This window comes from Agelaius phoeniceus, chromosome 21 (assembly GCF_051311805.1).
Source record: "Agelaius phoeniceus isolate bAgePho1 chromosome 21, bAgePho1.hap1, whole genome shotgun sequence".
In the NCBI taxonomy this organism is placed as follows: Eukaryota; Metazoa; Chordata; class Aves; order Passeriformes; family Icteridae; genus Agelaius; species Agelaius phoeniceus.
The window spans coordinates 10,470,658-10,494,137 of NC_135285.1; the positions used below are offsets into that span (position 1 = coordinate 10,470,658).

At 39.2% G+C, this 23,480-nt stretch overlaps 1 protein-coding gene across 2 annotated transcripts in view; it reads right to left on the reverse strand.

Annotated features, from left to right (window-relative positions):
- Positions 1-23,480, reverse strand: part of DENND1A (DENN domain containing 1A) — a 151,197-nt gene that overhangs the window by 123,808 nt on the left and 3,909 nt on the right. For both annotated transcript variants that reach the window (XM_054646491.2, XM_054646489.2), the window contains exon 2: positions 21,431-21,501. In XM_054646491.2, coding sequence (XP_054502466.2) covers positions 21,431-21,501 — 71 coding nt within the window. The remainder of the gene's footprint in view (positions 1-21,430; positions 21,502-23,480) is intronic.

Here is a 23,480-nt window from a genome sequence, read left to right on the forward strand (position 1 = left end):
AAAGAAAAAAACCTACACACACCAGAAGACAGACACGAAACCTCAGAATAAGTTCTGGCATAAAATACATATGGAATAAAAATTTCCATTTTTATTTCATATGCAGCTTTAAGCCTTCAATCCTTTCTTTTTAAAGTGCACTTTATTCTAGAAGTGTGCAAGTCAGAAAATAACCAAGATGAAAGGAAAATTCTGTAAGAAAGCCTTACACCCCATCCCACAAGGCCACTGCAGCAGCACCGTGTGAGACTGACGTCACCCCAAGGTGTCACTGAGCACAGCGAGCACCCACAGCAGCTCCACACCCAAACACACACCCCAGGCGAGTTTGTAACCACCCTCCTCACCTGGCAGATCACAGGGCAGACAAACACCCCCCCAGGATCCAGGATCCAGGCTGGGGCTGAGTCCATGGACACGGCCTGCAGGGAGAGAACCAACCAGCACTGGCGCCCCAGCCGCTGCGCGCGAGGCCATGGACAGATGTCACAAGAAAGAGACTCCTAAGCCTGCCTCTCTCTTTAACAGAACATTGGGGAGTCTGCCCTGCAAGCGCCAAACAACCTCACTAGTAACATAAAAATGCTTTTCACAACAGTTTAATCTAGAAACATAATATAAGGTTTGTAACTCAGACACAAAATGCTGTTCAGACTTCAGTAAAGTGATGTGAAAGCAGGAAAGACTGAGCGCAAAGGCAGTATAAAATATACATCATAGGAAACAGGAAGGAAGGGAAAAAAACAGAACAGATTAAGCAAATTACTATGATTTCCATAATTATTTCTATATTATTAACACATCAAGAGCCAGAGGGGCAGTGAGGAACAAAACTTGCCTTGCAGTGTTCAGCAACATCTTATATGTGGTTTTTAAAAAATCCTTAAAAAAATCCCAAAAAAAGCAGGTTAAATTACAGATTACCTTGCAGATTTTTACTTAAGGCAATATACAGCTCTCCAGAACGAAGAGATGTAGAGAGGTAACAGCTCTAACAACACAAGAACTGGTGCAGGTTGTCAGAGTTATGTCCGTACATGTGGGGCGCACACCAGGTTTCTGATACCCTCACACCAGGTTTCTGATGCCCTCACACCAGGTTTCTGATACCCTCACACCAGGTTTCTGATGCCCTCACACCAGGTTTCTGATGCCCTCACACCAGGTTTCTGATGCCCTCACACCAGGTTTCTGAGGCACTCACACCGGGTTTCTGATACCCTCACACCAGGTTTCTGATGCCCTCACACCAGGTTTCAGATGCCCTCACACCAGGTTTCAGATGCCCTCACACCAGGTTTCTGATGCCCTCACACCAGTTTCTGATGCCCTCACACCAGGTTTCTGATACCCTCACACCAGTTTCTGATGCCCTCACACCAGGTTTCAGATGCCCTCACACCAGGTTTCTGATACCCTCACACCAGTTTCTGATACCCTCACACCAGGTTTCTGATGCCCTCACACCAGGTTTCTGATGCCCTCACACCACATTTCTAATACCCTCACACCAGGTTTCTGATACCCTCACACCAGTTTCTGAGGCACTCACACCAGGTTTCTGATGCCCTCACACCAGGTTTCTGATGCCCTCACACCACATTTCTAATACCCTCACACCAGGTTTCTGATACCCTCACACCAGTTTCTGATGCCCTCACACCAGTTTCTGAGGCCCTCACACCAGGTTTCAGATGCCCTCACACCTGGTTTCAGATGCCCTCACACCAGGTTTCTGATACCCTCACACCAGGTTTCTGATGCCCTCACACCAGTTTCTGATGCCCTCACACCAGTTTCTGATGCCCTCACACCAGTTTCTGAGGCCCTCACACCAGGTTTCTGATGCCCTCACACCAGTTTCTAGTGCAGGCACGAGACCAGCAGCAGCTTTATGAGCCGTTCAGAGCAAACATTAAATATGAGACTTTCACTGTTTCTAGCAGACAAACCAACTTTCCATCTGAAGGGGCTTTGGTTCACTTTACAATCCTGTTACATAAACAAACCCAGTGCTCACTTCTTGGATGAGAAGACAGGAAAAACACTCACTGCCTTTTACCAGCAGAGAGTTTCCCCATCAATTATTCGGTGTCATGGCAAGCTGTTGAAGTGCCCGGCTTGCCACGTGCAGAGCATTCAGTCAGACCCTCTCATAAGGCAACTTGTTCCACCTTAACTGCTATTATTTACTCCCTTGGACTCTTATATGGAATGGGGCCAGGTTTAATCAAAACTTTGCTAATTCTTTTAATGGAAGTTGGGAAACAGTTTTGGTGCAAGCAGTGTGTTCAAAATATGAAATACAATTGGGGAATTATCTCTCTATTAAATCCTTATGTTCTTTTGTTTCATCCATACCAAGATATTGGTTTTACAAAAGCCAGTTGTATAAGGGTACAGATTAATGTCTGTTGCTACCATTCTAAACTGCTAAGAGTAGGGAGACATTGGAAAGCATAAGATGTCTTCAGTGATCAGCAAACTCAGAATTATTTCCTTACAAAGAAGAACAGGAAGCTTTCAGTCCAGATTAATTTTTAAACTGCTGATACTGACAGAACTAAAGCTAGAACTCTAAGAAGAGGATGCACATGATAGAGCTAAAACTAAAATAACAGAGATCAAAACAGAAGACAAAATAAGTCCTTATTTCCAGTCCTGTTTGTTACATGTTTCTCCCATCTTCATTTGAGGTCTTCAGATCTTTTCTTTGCACTGGTTAATGACTCTGGTGATACCTCGAGCCCACATTAAAGCACGGTTGATGAATCTTTTGAGTTTGCTTTACTGTGCACTTAAGGGGATATTTCCCTTGATAACCATCTGTTCTTCAACCAACCCAGAAATGTAGTATTCCTGCAAATCGAAGCCAAACTCCAGGAGTCCTGCAAACGGCAAATTTTGAATGGATTGTATTTTAAATTCTTTTTTCCCACTGTAATTTTAGTCAGCAAACTATACAGCAGCTAAAACTTGCAAAAAAGTATAATTAGGTAAAATTGTACTCCAGTGGTCAAGAAATCCACAAAGCCTGGCTTACAAAATGAAATATTAAGTGTTTTGAAACATTTTACAGGCTGCCTGTAATAATTACACAAAAGAGTTTAAATGCAGAAGTTGAATGGGAACATCTAGTTTAAGCAGGCTTTTTTGGGGTTTAATAATTTTTTAATTTATTTGTGTTTGATCAGAGTATTTTTTCTCATAACCTTTTTGACACTCTATAAATTTAATAGAGATGTGTTTTAAGTGCTCAGGCCATGAATACTGAATTTGTTTCTCTCCTGCCTCTTTGTATTTCTATTCCGAGACAGCAGAGTTGCCTGGTGACAGTCCCCCCACTTCCACAGCAGCTGGCAAGCCCTCCTTGTCCTGGGGATATGAAAGAATCAGTTAACTAATATTTCAGGCTCTGATTTAAATGTGACAGTCTGGAAGTGCCAATACCATGCAGAGCATGATTTACAAGCTAAGGTTTTTCTAAAAGTCTCAGAAGCAATAAAGAAAGAAAACTAAAAAGACCTTTATCACATCTAGCTAACATGCAGCAAAAATTAATCCTGATTAATTAATTAATCCAAATTAGTGCATCATCTAGAGTTTAACAATACCAGACACAAGCAGTAATTGTCTAAATCTGTTAACTTAGATTCCCAGAATGCAAATTCTCAGGCTAAGACCAAAGCAACCAGAGCTTTTACAGCTTTACAAGAAACAGTCACCTCTTTAACATTTACAGGACATGTATTTCAGATGGCTTCTGAATGCCATCTCAATGCCTGCTCAAGGGCCAAGCACATGCACCCAAACCAATTCCTCTAAGCTCGCTTTGTACAGCAGCAAAAATAAAAGTTATATTTGATAAAATTAGAGCTTATAGCCAACTGAATTAATACCCAATTGTATTAATTAGCATACTAAGCACCTTCATTTAAAACAATCCTTATTCAATTAATTTTACAAGAAATTTTTATGTAATTATACATTTTCTACTTTCCTGTGTCAACCAAATAACTTTTAACTTAGTTGTTGCTCTGAAAAAAAACCAGAATTAATATTTTAATTTCATATTGCTTTTTAGCAATAGTGTATTAAAAGGAACTTGTGTAAAACCACAACGTGGCCATGGCAATCAATCAACTGCATTACAAAACCTAAAGGAATTGCTAATGAAAACAAACAGTATTTTCCAACACACTGCCAGGCTTTTCACTACCAGAAAATACTTGGAGTTTTATAAACATTTTCCAAGCTGTTTTATTGTTGTCATTTTTGGGTTTAGCTTTAGTGATAGTTTGACCATTTAAATTTGGTAATAATCTATATTTTCTATGTCTTAGAGAACATCTTACAATTGTTTAACTTTTGAAAAATTTCTTTCCAAACTTCACCAACCACAATAACTTCAGATGGACATATTGTCAGAAATACACATAAAGCACTGCAGAAGTAGATTCATTGCAATATGGATTGCCACGTACCAGGTTTAATCTGAGCTGACTGGAAAAGGACGTGGAACAGAAGTGTTGTAGCCAACCATAAGTTCTTGAAGTGTTGTACCAAGAAAGGAAAAACAACAACCCTTCTCTTGAGCAACTGGATAATTGCCTGAACTACAGAGAGAAACCTTCTTTGTTACACATGCAACAGTGAATACTGATTTCTAAGCCTGAAGCTATGTAACTTTCCAATTCAAACTGTGACCCCCGTTCCTCCTCTCAGTATTGACAGTCTCCAACTGCTCCTGGGCTCGGAGTGCCCGCGTGCTGTGGAGCAGCACTGCTCCCACACTGCTCTGGCACCAACTGGGGAGCCTCAGCACAGCAACTGTACAGCTCAGACACAGCAGAGCTGCACCAGCACCTTGATGGGGCCTGATGGCTTCTGTTAGTGCACCTCTGCTTGGCTCAGGATGCTTCAGAGACCCGGATGGCAGCCAAACCAAACAAACAATTCCATCCAAGGTGAATCGCTGAAAACCTCGCGCTCCGCTCCATTGGTCCCTGCGGTGGAGATGTCAGCACAAATGCTTTGGGCATGGGCAGTAGGGTACAGCTTATCTGCCACACCATGAATCTGATCCACCCATGTCCTTACCAACAAGGCACAGCCAAACCTCACGAGCCTTTCTGGGGAGCTGATTTCATACTGTGCTCTGCTTGTAGCTTTTCTAGTGTAGCCACACTTAGAGCTTCACCCTCACTGATAACCCCAGAAACCTGGGCCAAGAAACAGAACTGACCAAGAGTTTCCACGGTCACCAATGCGTTCCTGAGCTTTGAGGTGTTGCAAGTTCATCTATTAAAAGATCATACATAATAGAGAGCACTAATCATTTTATTGGGACACTTCAGAACTTGGCCTTGTACCCTTCAGTACTCAGCCTCACCTTTTTGTTTCAGCTTGAGCCGTGCAACATGCCCATCTCAACTCACCACTGCTATGAGTGCTGCCCATTCTTTCAAAATGGTAAAACAGTAAAAATCTGTAAGAACAGGTAAGGTGGAATCAAGTTTAAAAAAAAAACAAAACCAGAGATTGGTCACAGTGAGCCTCATGTAAGGCTGCAGCATCACTGAGCTCCCATGAAGGCCTTCAAGCAAAGTATTAAATGGGAGGAAAGTTTGTAAGAACAGGAAAAGCATCCAATATGCACCCCAGCAAAACATTTCCGTGGAGTCAGAAATGTTGATGACAGAAGTTGAACTTCTTGAACACCATTCAAAACTTAGTGGGGGCGAGGGGAAGGAGGTCCTAACATGGAAAAATACATCTCATGGAGCTAATGACTGTGAGATGAAAGAAAAACAAAATCACTTCATGTTCAGCTGTTCAGAATGACTTCTCTCTTTTGGAGGGAAGTTCATTAACTGGACACATCAGGCAGCACACCAGAGCCATGGATATATTGACACATGCAGGACTGACCTAGTGCAGGGCTGCAATGCTTTCAGTTACACTAGCAAAGCTCACTATGCTGTGTGCAGGGCTGAAACAAAAGGAAGGTCTCTGTGAAAGTAAGTTTAGCACATTTAAAGCAGTGCTGTTGGCTTGAAGAAAAATTTGGTTTAGATAAAGAGGAGTTTGCTGATATTCAGCAGCTAGACAGGAAATCTATCATCTCACTAAAAAAATTTAAACATTTCTGCTACTGTAGAAAAGGCAAGGGTATCAAAAGGATTTTTAACCACAAAAAATGTTTTCAGACATTTGATACTTCCAAGATGTATGAGAGCATACATCCAGCTATCAAAATGCTCCTGAGAGAGTGGAGTAGTCCAGTCTGAGCAGGAACATTTCACAATCACGTCACAGCCCTGGAAATCAGCCCTATAGAAACCCAGCAATTTCACTGATTTCCTTTCTCTTTCCCTTGCCCAGCTTTAAGAAACCACAAACTCCCAACTAAACTTTCAGCCCTTTTCAAAGCTCTGCAGATTCGTTTCAATCTGGTCACCCTTAGCAGCAGATTTGCTGAAAACAATCCTTTTCCTTCACTACCAATTCCAAAGATAATCTAAAACTGTAACTTGAATCCACTTGTACAAACTCTCTCCACAGGCTGATGATCCAGGCTGTGCTGAGGTGCAGCTGGCCATTGACTCTGGGAGTGGGATGCTGGGGGAAACACTTCTCACAAATCTGACAAACCAGCAGGAAGCTCAAGAGCTTTTATCACACCCCAGCACACCTTGAGCAGTACCTGTTCTGTTCTCATTATCTCATTCCATGTCTAATTGGGATTCTAAGCTCTCTGCTCCCCAGCTGCTTTTTCCAGGTCTGAATTCACACTGCTCTTGTACTGTCATCAGAAGAATTTCAAGCACTAACAGTCATTTCTAAGCACTCACGTTTATTTGCTAAACTCTTATTAGCACTACGCCCAAACACCCTTTTTGAGAACAGAAATTAATGATATTTATCACAATTTACTCACTGAAAAATAAGCATAAATCACTAACTCTATTACCTCAAGATCAATGCTCCATGCCATGATTGTTCCACAGAGGCTCCACAGCCTTTTCTTAAGTGACCAAACTAATGATGAAGTTCTCTCCATCTTTTTATACAAGTATGTATGTTTAATTTTTAAACATGAAAGATTAAATTAGAAGTTACCTACACAAACACAACTCCTTTTAAAAAGGCTCAAAACACTGTATTTACATCTGCAAGTACTCACGTTGTTACTACAACCTTTATAACCGAGCTTAGGTTTGCTTCAAACAAAACAGGGTTCTCAGTGATAGAGGCCCAAGAAAAAGCCCTGCATACAGTTAGTCTACAAAGAATTAACTGGATTAATTAGCAAGGGATTTGAGAAGCAGCTTGGAGCTAGAAAACCAAAACACTAAATTGTTTAAATACTTTGGCATTGGATCAAGGTTTCTAGGCAGCCCTATGTTCCATTCTCTCCTTTTTTTTTTCCCTCGGTGTTTTAACACATTTAACCTGACGAGGTACTTTTTCATGAGATATGAATGACACTGTCAAAATACTAAAAAAGAAGATGTGAATTAAAAAATGCCACAAGCTGTTAGCAATTCTGCCAACATGTATGAGCCCAGGCAACATTAATTAAAAATCAATAGCTTAGGACATAAATAGCTCTTATCTCTGTTATAGTATATCTCTAACATAACTCTTTATTAAAGAAAAAAAAGGGGAAAAAAGCCAGTGTCTATGCTATTATACTGACTGAATTGACCACAACAAAGCAAAAGGAATAAGGCAAAAACCCTGAGCAAAGAAACTCTTATGAGAAAGGGAGGACAGGCATATGAATGATTGGAATGCTTCAGCCTTGCACTATCATTAACACATAACTGGCTGGAAACAGCCACGCTGCAAATACTTGGAGAACAAGTTACCAGGAAGAGCATTCCATGTTTTCAGTGCTAATATGATTCTGTACAAAATCCTTCTTGCCAAGGAAATAAAAATAACATGCACATCTTTCTGTCAGCCAGAAGTGTGTAATCTGTATCTTCCTGAGTTTATTAATCAGTATTTTTATTTTGCATCTCAACTAAAGATTGTCAATTCTCTGATAATTATAAAATAAAGATGAGAAAAAGGAGGAAATTGCACTCAACCTTTATTTCCTTTAGCAACGCCATCTTCAAACTAAAGTTACATGAGCAGGCATCAAAGCCAAAAGACTTAAGATTAACTAGGAACTTAAACCATGGCTTCCAACAGCTGTTTTCACACTTGCAGAGAGCCAAACCTTTGAAAGACTCAAATCCATTTTTCTAACACAATATCATATAAAGTCTACCAAGGTGGATGTGCAGTTTGGGTCTGTCATAACTCCAGACAACCATGACAATTTGAATTTCTGAAAGGTTTCTACAGAAAACTAACATGAAATAGAAGATGTACAATCATACTGAAATGGAAAGGCTAAGCTTAGTTTTCTTTTTGTTAACAACTCCTGCTTTACTCACTGATTATTGATGACAGGCATATCAAATGCTTCCATCAAGACACAGCAGTCTGCAATAATGATGAAAATCAAACACATGGAAACATTTCACTGGGTTAACTGGAGTTTGAGCCCTACCTTGCACCTGTACTTGAGCACACATCGACTTCTTCCCCTCCCCTTGTCATAATCCCAGCTCCCAAAAATTCACTGATTGACGTGCAGCACAAGAAAATCAAAGGCTCTATTCATGAAGCACAGCCACCAAGTGTCAGGACAGGGGAACAGAAGACTCCACTTTTCACATGGCTCTAACTTTTCATTGAGCTACAGTCAGAAATGATGTATTGCATTCTGAACTGCCCAAATTCCATTCCAGCTATTGCCATTTCCAGGTAACCTTGTTTAAGGTGCACTGAATACAAGGTTTTGTTGCTGCATTTGCTATAACACAATTCTTCATCTATAAAGTTAATTATGCAATCTTAATTTTTAGTAGAAGAAGTACATTAGAACATAGAACTGCCTTTATTAGAGTTCCTCTAAACAGAATTAACTGAAACTCCATCAAGTTCCCTCAATAATGCTTTTAGTCATTGGAAGATACAAGCTAGCACTTTATTAACATTTCAACCATTGTCTCCATGGAAGGTTCAAGAAAACTAAACAATTCTGAGACTTTGTTAAATCATCTGTCTCCATTTTACTTGATCATTATAAATAAAACTGAATAGAAGATGCACAAGTAATTTGTAAACTCTTTCAAAGGATCTGATTTACATTTTTCTTCTACAAAGATGAAGATCTCCCCATAACATGCTCCATTTGTGTTAAATATTAAATTAAGACACTCATACTACATATATGGCAAAAATGGAATATGATTTTGATATGTTTTGGAATTATTTTCATCAGTCTAATGCTGTTTATAATACTGGTGCAAATACTGCCACCAGTAAAGAAACAAACATTAAAAAGGTGTCCTTTAAGCTTCCCTTTAAGGCATCTACCATAATCGTATAATTTGCTCTGGACATCATTAAAATGTAAAGTTAATGAGGATTCAGCTGAAAACAGAAGAAATGTAACCTATTTTCAGGCAAAACTTCTAACACTGCAATCAGAGGGAAAACCTCTTTGATGTCTCTTTGTCTCTTCTCATTAATTTTCTTTGGGTTTAAAAAAACACAAAGGCTGTTTAAAGTAAAAAATGCATAGAAGTTTAAACATGGTAATTATAGTCGAGCTGCAATGAGGTCATTAGGTTTTTAAAACTTTGAGATAAACAAAATTGAGATGTATGACTATTTTAAAAACATGTCAATACTTAATTTTAATTGTCCATGTGATTGATACCCACTGTATTGCACGGATTTAGTCCAGATACAGAATTGTTTCAAGATGATTTAGTGAAGGACAGAATCCCATGGCCGGGGTAGAGCAAAGCAATCAAGAAATCCATCAAAATGATAAGCTGTAATTACTGTATTACTGCATGCCACATCCAGTATTTCTAAGTGTAACAGAACACACTTTTGCCATCCATGCAAGAGAGATGGCAAATTGTGAGATTTTACTATTCACTAAAGGAATAAAATACTGAACAAGTTAAAGAATTCTTTTTACTCACTACATCTATTCTTGTTTATGAACACTGCCAAGGTACACACAAAGCTGCACTCTTCTGTTTTAACATGCTAATTCTGCCCAGCAGAAAATACCTTAAAGAGCTATCTTTAATTACACCATATTGATGCACTGTGATAAACTGTAGTGGTAGATATTTCTAGCAAATCATTTACAAGGAAATTTTCCCAAACACAAACTAAAAACAATTTTTACCATTACTGTCTACAAAATAAGATGATGGATCATTACAAACAGGCCTTAACAAATACACAGGGCAAATATAATCTGATCTTTAGTGTAGAAGGAATTTCATCACAATGAAGCAAAATAATCATATTTATAACACTTTTCTGTGTGCCACCTCTAGATAAAATGGAATAAGATGAGATTAATATATTATTTTGTGGCAAACATAAAAAAAAGAATGCTAATGCATTTGTGGACAGAGGTTACAGCTTTAAGAGAGGGTTATTTACCCTCATGAATCTTTTCTACGTGTCTGATAAACTGTTCAAATTAAACTGAGTCAATGACCAACAGACAAGTATCAGATAAAACCAGAAACTACTTTAGGTGCAAGTGAAGCACAACTCCAGGAGAAAATTTCATATTTACTCCAAGTAAAGTTTTGGGGGTTGGGGTTTGGTTTTGGGTTTTTTTTTGCACTTTGCCTTTCCTCTGCCATGTTTCATTAGGATTTGCTCCACCCTCTGTCCTACAGAGCTACAGCCCATCCTACAGCAGGCAGCAGCTTGTGCCCCAGCAGAGCTGCTCCTCCCCTCCCGGGAGCTCACACCAACTGCAAGCACTGCACTGCAAAAACAGCGAGTCAAGCACACAGCTCACAAACTGCACTGCAATAACAGCGAGTCAAGCACACAGCTCACAAACTGCACTGCAATAACACTCACAAACTGCACTGCACTGCAATAACAGCGAGTCAAGCACACAGCTCACAAACTGCACTGCAATAACAGCGAGTCAAACACACAGCTCACAAACTGCACTGCACTGCAATAACAGTGAGTCAAACACACAGCTCACAAACTGCACTGCACTGCAATAACAGTGAGTCAAACACACAGCTCACAAACTGCACTGCACTGCAATAACAGTGAGTCAAACACACAGCTCACAAACTGCACTGCACTGCAATAACAGTGAGTCAAACACACAGCTCACCAACTGCACTGCAATAACAGCGAGTCAAACACACAGCTCACAAACTGCACTGCACTGCAATAACAGCGAGTCAAGCACACAGCTCACAAACTGCACTGCAATAACAGTGAGTCAAGCACACAGCTCACCAACAGCACTGCAATAACAGCGAGTCAAGCACACAGCTCACAAACTGCACTGCAATAACACTCACAAACTGCACTGCACTGCAATAACAGCGAGTCAAGCACACAGCTCACCAACAGTGAACACCAGCACCCTGCCCCTGCCCCTGCCCACACTGTGCTGCTCAGTCAGACATTCTGTCCTCGCATTTTCACACTTGGCTTGAGTCTGCTCTAAGTAGTTTTGATAGGTGTTTCTCCAGAGCAGTAATCTGGTTTTAGAACCTCTGGAACAGAAGATCTCAAGGATCTCCAAAGTATCTTACAGACAGAAATCAGAGACGTTTACTTAAGGAGTGCAACAATGTAAGGATCAATTCATGAAGAGGTCATGCTGCCACTATTTATATTCTGAACTACGTGGTTTCAAAGTAAAGGATTCTTCAAAGGAACCAAATATGGGATTGAGTTAACACCTGTAGAATGCAATGGGAATTGTGAGTCTAATTCCCTTCACCACCACTTGAAATCTCAGCACAAATTCTAATGGTAGATACTGCAGGCAGGAAAGTGTTCAGAAAAAACTCTCCAGAGTATAACCAATTCCAGACAATAATATTATCAGTATCAGTGATCTCTTCTATCCCTCTATCCAAGCTTATCATCCTCAAAATGGAAGCCAAACTTCCTTCATTTCTATTTCACTCTTCCATGAAATAAGTAATATTAAAAAGCTGTTTCCATCTTAAAAAAAGACATAAAAATCATCTTCCCAGGAGCCAAAAATGTGCCAGCATCTGGAATTTTGACAAATGGTTTACCAAAACTTGCTAACCTAAGAAGGACCAAAATCCAAATTGTCTCTGGTAGCACAGAAGGTGGAGTTTAGGATTTGTTTGGATTTGATTTTGGGTTTTGACACCTGCTGGAGTAAAACAATAGTCTTGCATTAATTTTACACTTATTTGATAATCATCTAACCTCAAATCATCTCTTTTAAACTCCATTTCAGTTTATAAAAAATCTAACACCCAAACCGCAAACGAACAGAAAAAGTCAACACAAAACAAAACCAACAAAAAACCACAGGAAAACCTAACAATGTCACTTTTTGTTCATGACAAAAAATACCACACCAAAGGCAGGCAGCCCATGCCTTGGGCACTCTGACAGGCCTCTTTTTGAATTCCAGTTTACACTCTCTTCTTGCAAGGAACTCCCCATAAGAAGAAGAAGCAGCAATACAAACAGATCTCGTCCATCTGGTACCCCCAAACCTGCTCTGCCTGAGTGCAGCTCCTGAAGCAGTGCTCTGCTCAGTGCCCTAAAGCACTCTGTAGTGCTCTGCTACAGCTACCAACCCACACAACAACAGGCTAAAGACAGACACAAATCCCAAATTCCAGTGCTTCCACTGAAAACATTCACAGGAAGCATCATCCAGCTATGGATGGATTTAGGGGACCGTGCCAACTTCAGGGAAAGGAACCACCCAAAGTCCCTGCTCTGAAATCTACAGGGAGTCTCCTTTAAAGTCATTACTACTTTGTTTCTTTTTCACCTGAATGACACTCGAATTCCAAGTCCTTTACAGCAATGTCTGCATCCAGGTTAACTACAGATGCACTAAGCTTTGAGCAGAAGTTAACACTCATTAACCAGATTACCTGTTGTGATTGAGAACCACCAAAAAACAAACCCCCTGGAAATGCTTGTGACTGAGAATGAACCGAAGTTTAACTGCTCCCTTCAGTAAAGTCACACTCACATACCCTTTAACACCAACGTCTGGACTCTGTTCACAGGACAATCATCCTGCAGTTACTGGCACGGCAGCCCCATTCTTAACGCTCCACAGTAGGAGAGAGTTAATTGCAACAAGTGCTTCACCAAATTCTTCAACGCTTCAAATGCTGAAATCTTCAATGTTCCAGTAATATTGGGTATCTAAATTGAGTCTCTCAAGAACTCTTTTAAAGGAACAACCACTCAAATTCATCTATAAATTCAAGGAAAAGTATTGCTAGTGAATGAAAATAATTTGTTAGAATCACTAGAATACCCTCCCTAAGAAAGTTTCAGTTTAGCAGTTAATTCCAACCTGCAGTTAAAAAGGCACTAGCTGTCAGTCAGTTTTCTCACCCAACTCTATCATGAAAAGAAAAACTGACAGATCACAGGAGCTTGCCTTTGTAAACCAATTCGGGAACTTTCATGCTTCTTATTTGTTAGGTTAAAGGTTAAATTGCTGACCTCTGCCCTCCTGCTTAGCAGCCTTTCCCTTTTTCTGTAAAGCTTTATTTTGGGGCTGTATTTACATGGATTAGTCTCTTTTCACGCTAAGAAGGAATCTGTTCACAGCCAAAGCCTTAGTTCTGGTTGTACAAAAAGCAGTCACAATTATTCAGCAGCAGACAATGACCATATTGTGGATTTACAAAAAAACCACCTCAGCCATGGCAAGTTCTGTCCTTGCTGCACAAAACAATAGAAGAAAAATCTTATCAAGCATTCAAGAGAAAGCAAACAAAGCAGGCCCACTGTGAACTTGATGAAGATGTCAAGCTCCTTTAAAAAAATATAAATCAACAAAAGAGTTTAAAGTCTTGTGAGTGAGACTTTCTGTGCTGAATTTTTCTGTCTAGTTAAACAGTGCCAGCATAGCAATATACTGCAGATTAGTAAATACTTGTGAAATAGGAAAGACTGTAGACAGAAGTAGTTAAAGCATGAAGCAAAAAGGCCAAAGAGCTCTCTTCCCACAAAATAGCTCACAGCAACAGAGAAACACTCAGATTTGATATTACTGGTTTGGGGGTTTATTAAATCTAGTACTATCAGATGAGAATACATCTAAAAATGTGTTAGATAAAGTGTATGATGACTTGCAAAATGACAGATTCTATTATTTTTTTATAAGGTGAGTTTCTCTTCAAATTGAGTTCTGTATTTCATTTATACTGTAAAAACCAAACTGTAAACTGTCTTCACAAAAACCAGCTCAAACTGTGCTATTGACTTACCCTGACACTGCAGTCCCAGCAAGCTCTTTGTTAAAATCTTCCACCTTGTTTGTACTTAGAAGCAAAGCAATCAAATGGAAACAGAAAAACAAAGCAGCAGCTTAGGAGAATTAGAATTCCCAAATACCACCTACCTACTTAGCTTTGGTTACTTTTCCAATCCTGCTTTAGGAAGTTCAGTGTAGCAACACAACACTGTAAAGATGGGGTAGGAAGGCTCCTGATATGGGAATTCCAGCCCCTTCAATAGAAAGCCTTTATTTAATGGAAAGAGACCTGAATTCTGCACTTCCTTTGATATTTCTAAACCTTCAACATTTTATCTATTTCTCAATACAGAATGGGCATATTAGAACCAATAAAATGCTTTCATCTTAAAAAAATAAAGGCTGCTCTGAGAGGTGCATGGGTAAGGTTTACAAACCTCTAAATGACCAACTCTTACCTTAATCCTAGTCCAGTAACTTTGCTTATGTTCAAGAAAATCCTTCATCAGTTTAGGAAGGGCTGCTCTGCTACATAACATTACAGTCTATAACAAAATATAATGGTAGGGAGCAGCAGTGTGTCTGACAGAGACAGAAAGCTGCTAGTTCTACCTGTGAAAGTCCTACCACACAAACCACAGTGGCAACTGTAGAATAATTTTAAGGCCCAAGTACATGGTGAGTTCTCCCAGTAGAGTTAAGGACTTCGATTAGTTTAAGTTATACATTTGTGATCTACTGGGGAGGGGGGGAGGGAGGGAAAGAGCTATTACAACCCAAGGCTAGAACATGAAAAGTAAAGAAGGAAGTACTTAAACTACTCACAAGCTTCTAGTAGGAACAAGATTAGTAGTACATGCTACTCTAGGAGCCAATTCAAATGCAAATGTCATCCTTTCACTCAAACAATGATAAACTACCTCAGAGTTAATAGTTTCCTTCTAAGATTCATCTCCCTTTTCAACTTAGCAGTATGTTTTCCAGAAAAGAAAGAAGCACATGGAGAGTCTTACAGCAAGACCTTTTAAATTCTGTCATAAAAGAAGTAGCATAAACTACATTTCCTTTCCTAATCCAGTGAACATTTGTTAAACTCTAACATACTCACACTTTGTCCATGCGGTCGCGTTTAGGCTTCTAACTTACCATGGATTTTTAAAAAACACTCAGAAAGAAATCCTTTAGCTGTACTAAACCATTTCAGCTTTTTCCTTGAACACACAGCAAGAATTTATGCTACACTCACAAAAAGATGAAAGATGAGGTCCTTGGAGAGAAAGGCCTTTTGGCACACTACATGGTAAAGCTACAGATTTGACATACTTTTCTAATGTCTGCTTTGGCAAGAACACAAAAACCCCACACAAAAGCATGGTACGTCCTCCCAGACAGGGGTGTAGGGGGTGTTTTACTCTTGTGAGCATTTACTTTCAAATGCTCTCACTTCAGAGACTATTTTGATCGGTTACTTTAGACTAACAAATTCTCTTTTGCTATATGAACAGTTTGACAGTCAGACTACAATTCTCCTCACAGCCCTTTCTAACAAGAGAGAATCTTTGGCTGAAGTCCAGCAACAGCCTTAAATTTGTCACATCCTATTTTTGATGAATGATCTGCAGCAGTTTTAAGATCATAAAGTGCTTTGAAAGTTAAAAGAAAAATTTCACAAGTAGTAAGCTTTCACTTTCTTTATGAAGGTATTTAAACTAAATTTGCTAGGAGATCCTTTCTACTTCTGCATCTCAAAAAACCAGCACAAAACAATCTCCTGGCTGAGATTAAACACATAGGAAAGAGTTGCAATGCAATTCTCTACAATGTGTCAATAGCATAGAACTGGATATCTAGGAGTGCTTAAGTGAGCTTAAGCAGTTGTCCTCTGTAAAAGAAACAATAAAAGTTCTTTGTAATTTACTACCTCAGCTTCTGTGAAGTTTCAGTATTATGAAATGCCCCAACAAATACAAAAATCACAATCTTATAAAATGCTCTTTTCCTTCCTTTACAGAGATTAAAAATAGGAAAAGAAATCCAGTAAAATAGCTGCATTTCATAAAAAAGCTTTTAATTATCTACATCATGTAACAATTCCAATGCATAACAGAAGATCATGCACCAGAGACACAAAACTTATCAGTTTTACTTTGAGCCAATATTTTCCCTAAAATATTTCATTTTTACAACAAAACCATGGCTATTTTTCCCTCTTCTTCTGAAAGTCAATGTGTGGGAGCTGGTGAGAAGCATTAGAATTGCAAAGTTCCTATGCTTGACATACTTATACCTGACACACACAACATAGACTTCTCACTAGCCCAATTCCATGTACTGTCACTGTAAAAACACAAGCTCAGATCTAGTTTGCAGCTTCTCACTTTTGGTGAGGAGGCTCCAGAGCAAAGCATCCCTACAAAGAGGAAGTCAGGGGAGAGAAGGCCTCTAAGGATGAACAAGGAGCTCCTGGACAAACTGAACACAAACAGGCAGCTTGCAGAGGGTGGAAGCAGGGAAACATGGCCTGGAGGGAATGCAGAGGAAGTGCTTGAACAGCCAGGCATCAGGTTAGGAAAGCTAAAGCCCTGCCAGAAGTAAATCTGGCCAAGGACACCAAGAAAAGCTTTTATAGGTGCATTGGTAATCAAAGAAAGAACAGGACAAATACATGTCCTCTCAGAAAGGGAAATTACCAGCTTCCATTGAAACACCAATCATTAGGCAAAAAAATGGTTTGGTGTTGTCTTCCCCTAAGGAAATATATTTTTAATTAGAATTACTAATCTTCATGTGGCCAGTCAGAGTTGAAGCTATCCTGCTTCACAATTCTCAAAAAAAAAGACATCACGTTTACTTAAGTAGGAAAAATCTGTAAGTTTCCAAGTAAGACTTGTGAATTCAACAAAGAAAAGCACAAAAAACACCTTTAAATACAACCGAATGCTGGAATTGTATAATCTACCAAAGATTTCATGTACCAAAAATACATAATGCTGAGCACAGATGATTATTATTTCTATGAAGGGAAAGGACAGTGAGAGCACAGGAAGCTGATCGTTTCCAGTCTCAATTCACACATTTCACTGTGGTTTAGCAAAGTTCTGCCTGGACTGGAATAAAACAATATTTGCTTTTTCAACTTCTTTGGTTTCAATGACATTTTTGTCTTTGTACCTTATTAAGTGTACAAAATACTCCCCAGATGATCCTGAAGCTTACACTTCTATGAGTCAAATCTTGGGATCACAGGACAATTGAGGCAGGAAGGAACCTTGGGAGGGCTCTAGTCCAAACTCCTGCTCAAACAGAGGCCAGATGTAAGGTCAGACTGGGTTCTTCATGGTTTTGAAGCAGTTTGGTCTTGAAAGCCTCCAAGGATGGAGATGCACAACAGCTCTTGAGTGACCTGGTGTAATACTTGACTCCTCATGGTGAACAGGTTCCCCATATTCACTCAGAATGTCTCTTGATCCAGCCTGTCACTGCTCCTTGTCCCCCTGCCACGCATCACGTGGGAGCCTGGACACCCCACCACGATGGGTATTTACCTCCCAGGGAATGCCCACATGTATACACCCATATATACCCACATATATACCCACATATACCCACATATATACCCACATATACACCCATATATACCCACATATATACCCACATATACACCCACATATACACCCACATATACACCCATATATACCCACATATATACCCATATATACACCCATATATACCCACATATACACCCATATACATACCCATATATACCCACATATACACCCACATATACACCCATACATACACCCATATATACACCCATATACATACCCGTATATACCCACATATATACCCACATATACACCCACATATACACCCATACATACACCCATACATACACCCATATATACACCCACATATACACCCATACATACACCCATATATACACCCATATATACACACATATATATGCCCACATATACACCCACATATACACCCATACATACACCCATACATACACCCATATATACACCCATATATACACCCATACATACACCCATATATACACCCATATATACACCCACATATACACCCATACATACACCCATATATACACCCATATATACACCCACATATACACCCATACATACACCCATACATACACCCATATATACACCCACATATACACCCATACATACACCCATACATACACCCATATATACACCCACATATACACCCATACATACACCCATATATACACCCATATATACACCCACATATACACCCATACATACACCCATATATACACCCATATACATACCCGTATACACCCACATATACACCCACATATACACCCACATATACACCCATATATACCCATATACATACCCGTATATACCCACATATACACCCACATATACACCCATATATACCCACATATATACCCATATATACACCCATACATACACCCATACATACACCCACATATACACCCATATATACCCATATACATACCCGTATATACCCACATATACACCCATATATACACCCATACATACACCCATATATACACCCATATACATACCCGTATATACCCACATATACACCCACATATACACCCATACATACACCCATACATACACCCATAGCAGGGAATGCTGCTGCTCAGCTTCCCTGGAGCCTCCTCCAGGCTGCACCAGCCCTGCACTCCTGTCTCCTCACACTGAAGTGCTTCAGCTCACTCACCACCTCTGCAGCCCTCCATTGAACTTGGGCTGGTTTATCAGTGGCTTTTGTGGAATCCAGAACTGATTTTTCTGCTCTGCAGTTGACTGTGAACTTTGAAATACATTAAAGCTTAAAATTCCAGTTGATACTTCCCAGTCACATGGAAACATCCTTTGCTACTTTCTCCCTCTCCCAGTTTGCTCTCCCATCCCACCATGGCTGGGGGAGCGGGTGGCTGCGTGGGGCTGAGCTGCCAGCTGGGGTTAATGCATGACAGCTACATTAATTCTTGAACAACAACATGAAGGCAAGTTTAACCATCCCACCAGGCAGACAATGCCCCACTCTAGAGCAGTTACAGATTTGGAGTAATTCTTTCTCCTCAAGACCAAGGCAGAGGACTGGTACAGAATTAAGAGCATTTTAAGTATCAACAGCACTATTATACTAGACACAAACTTCAAAAACAGCTGCCTTAGTTAATTTTGGGACCAATTAAACGGGGAGAAATAGTTTCAACCCTGCCTGACAATTTGCTTCTTACACAACTTTTATGCATTTTACTTTTCTCAACAGTAGCTGCTCCTTGCCATATAACATACATTCCCCAACTGCAAAAAAAAGAAAAGTTAATCTGTATTCCTAGGGTTTTGGCATGGAACAGACAGCCAAAAAGTGACACAGACTACATGGAGGTTTCTAGGTGTGTGTTTCTGGAATGGTGATTTGCCTGGGACACAGTATACAGCTGACACTGAACAACACAACTTTCATTCAGAACAGAAGGACAAAAGATTTGGATATACACAAATCTAAGGCTTCTGAGAATAAAGAACACCTCTTAAGTATAAAAAAATCGGTGGGGAAAAATCTCCTTAAAGATTCTTCAGAGGAGTAACTTCAAAATATACGGCTAATAAAAACAATTATTAAAATTCTTTTTTTACTCTCTAAAAAGAATTTCTGAAGATTTTGCACCTACAAGTGAATACAACAAACCTAAAAACACAACTAAGTGAAACTCCCACAGAATCAGTTGGTTTATAGAACAAAATGTATACTAAATTCTCCAATTAAAAACCTGTAAAGTAGTTTCCGTGCTTTTTAACCCACCTTCCCACAGCAGGGAATTAATCCCTCCAGGGGGATGCAAACAAACTTCAAAGAGAAGATTATACCCAGACACTAGTACTGTACAATGTAATGTTTATGGTCAAATTTGTTCAGATTTTCTGGCACTAGAATCCAGGTCAGATGTGCAGAAACAAAGACCAGTTATTAAAAGGGCTCCTGCAGTTACATCAAATAGTTGTGATGGCACAGAGCAGTAGGACAAGCCAAAACTGTATTCCAGCTACAGCTCCTATGGAGGCTTTGGCAGGCAAGGAAGGAGTTGCAGCTATTTGACTTTCACAGACTGTAACAAATACAGATATAAAAGGAGGTAAGTGGCTTTCCAGTCCATAAAATAGAAAAATCCTTTCTATTGGTTCATTACACCATATCTACCACACACACGTGATTGTTTAATTAATACAAGACAAAAGAAATACGACTTCAGTACATGACTAATCACAATTATTTAATTTTTATGAACTTCCTTTTTGTGCCATTCTAGAGACTGAACCCTCATAACAGTACCTTGAACTAAATTTTGGCATTATGAATTTCAGCCTTTGCTTTTCCTGCTTATTTGTTCAAGTTCCTCAGGTGAGATAAAAGTGCAATCAAAAATTCCCAAATGTACTTACATGTTGGTTTCAGCAGTTATGGGACTTCTCTACCATAAACATAGGAATACTTATCAAAAATAATATTACAGAAGAATACTTGTGTAATTATGACTTGATAACAATGATAAAAACAGTTAACCCAATCATAAGCTGCATCCATGCCTAATTTCCAGATAAAGTCATTCCATCAAAGGGAAAACTCTGTGAGCAAATAAAAATACTTCTGTAGGCAAGTAAGAAAGAGGAAGTAAAAACAAATGCCAAACAAGATGTTTCAAGAGTATTTTTTTGGTTTAGAACTACCCTTTTTTACATGAGCAGCAAATACCAATCTTAAAAAGCACTTACTTTTCCAACCTAATCAAGAAAAGAGATATTTCTATTTTAAAAGACAAAAAGAGACAAAACAGTCAAAGAAACCTGAAAATTATCCACAATCAGGTACAGAAACATAAATTTCTAATTTTTAGTCCTAACTGTAAAAGATTCCACAGAACAAGTAATTAAGATATTTTTAAAAGCTAGAACAGCACAATGTTAAATGCATTTCATTATCTCACAATATATGGCTCTTAAGCATAGTTGTAGCCAATAGAGGTAGAAACAGTGCAAACAGTACCTTTCCCGATGCAGCTGACTCCTGAGTGAGTCACCTCTGCATACACCTCAAAGGTAGTTTCTGGATTTTGTCTGAAACAAAAGAAGGCAATTAGCACACTGAGAATTTGGTAGAAGTGCAGCTTGCAGTGAGGCAGTCAGAGAGGGTTCTCAGCATGCACACAGTAACCACCAACTGGAGAATCTCCATTTCTGGTTTACAGCCTGGAATGATTTCTCATCAGACCTTTGCAAGGTGCTGAATACACTGATATTTTCAGGAAAAAAAAAGGACTGGGGACTTTTCACCAAACTGAAAAGTCACATTGTCCAACACTGAACAAACAGCACCCAGATTGACGTTTTCATTACTGTGACCCTTGGGTTCAACTTCATGACATCTACTTGCCCAGGAAAAGCGGGGAAAATAAAGTACATGCAGTCAAGAGGAGGCAAAATCACTTTCTGCACACACTACTGACAAACTTAAGAGGCTGTGTTTAAGATGAAGACAGTGCCCCCTTTTAATACCTGTCAAAATATTTCTACCTCTCTGCCAAAAAAAGGCCATGCTGGAGAATATTACAAATGCACGAGGTTTGGTCTCATGAGACTCCAGTCTTAACTCCAGAAAATTGCCAGATGCATGGAGAGAACTGTGACAGTCAAAAACCATACCAAGGTGAGCTAGATGATGCAAATTATGCTTGAGGAAAGAGATTTACTTTGCTCAAGAGTTATAAATACACCAGTAGTAAAAGTAAAAAGTTAATGATATTACTACAGAACAAACAAACAATTTAGTGTATATTTCCAGTTCTTACTAATTTAACTTTCTAAGTGATGCTCTGGAATTACATCTCATAATGAGTATGCAGAGGCAGCAGGTGATTATATATGAAAGAATATTTTGACTTAATTCTTGACTAACGATTTTAGCTACTCCAGATATTTTTTATGAGATTAAAAAGACTGTAATCCTGAAATAAGGATTGTGCAGGTCTGAACATGTGACACTTTATTCTTAGACTTTCTGGTTAAAATCAGGAATCAAAATTGCATAATTACTGTTCCAAATTTACAGCTGCTTGTAGAGTGATAACATTGTCTCCTATGTGTTAATGCAAACTAACATTAGAAAATTGCTGTGGTATAACTTACTTGTGAATTTTGTAACTTCCTTACAGCTAAGGACAAAAATAATGACAAAGCCCATAAATACATATACTGAAATTCCTAACTGAATGATAATTTAAAAATTAAACTCATCTTACCCAACAATTCAAACCAAACATGTTGAGGAGTTCAGCTTAACTCTTCAGAGAATTTCTATTATTTTTAATCCTACTTTAACACCAAAAGGATTAAGGAAAACAGTTCTAACCGTGCCACAGGCCCACTCAGCCTAGCTCAAGTGGCCCTAAGCCAAACCCCACACCTATTTAAACTGACAGAAAAGCCACCACTGCTTTCAGTAGCACAGGATCACACTCCTCGGTTTTACAGAGCACCTCTCAGGAGCAACAATGGTTCACAACTCAATTAATGGTAATTTCATTTGCCACCAGTTCCCAACTGATTTGTCTTAAGTAGCTGTTTTTTCAGAAAACTACACTTATAAGTTATGAGAAATCCAAAGTCAGCTGTTAGTGTGCAATATAAAGCAAACTTGCACAATTCTCACTGTGCTGCTCCAGTTGCAGCCCACAGGCTGCAAACCCTGGGGTTTAGCTCCATTCCTACAGCCACGCTGCGGGGTGAGGATGGAACACACCCACAGAGCACCAGAAATGCATTTCTCCTTTTATACACATGGCTGGGCAGCCTTATCATACATACCCTCCTTGTTTGGGTCTTTATTTTTAGCACCCTGTTTCCTTAATTAAAAGTTTATAAACTTTATATTTTTACAGCTAATGGTTAAAACAACAAACACCTTTTTAGTATTATGTTAGAACCCAAGTTCAAATTCTTAAGTGAAAGCACTGGGTAACACAGCTGGCAGGAGCACAGACTATATTCCAAACCTTTCAGACAAAAAGACATCACATTTTGTATTTTAATTTTCCATG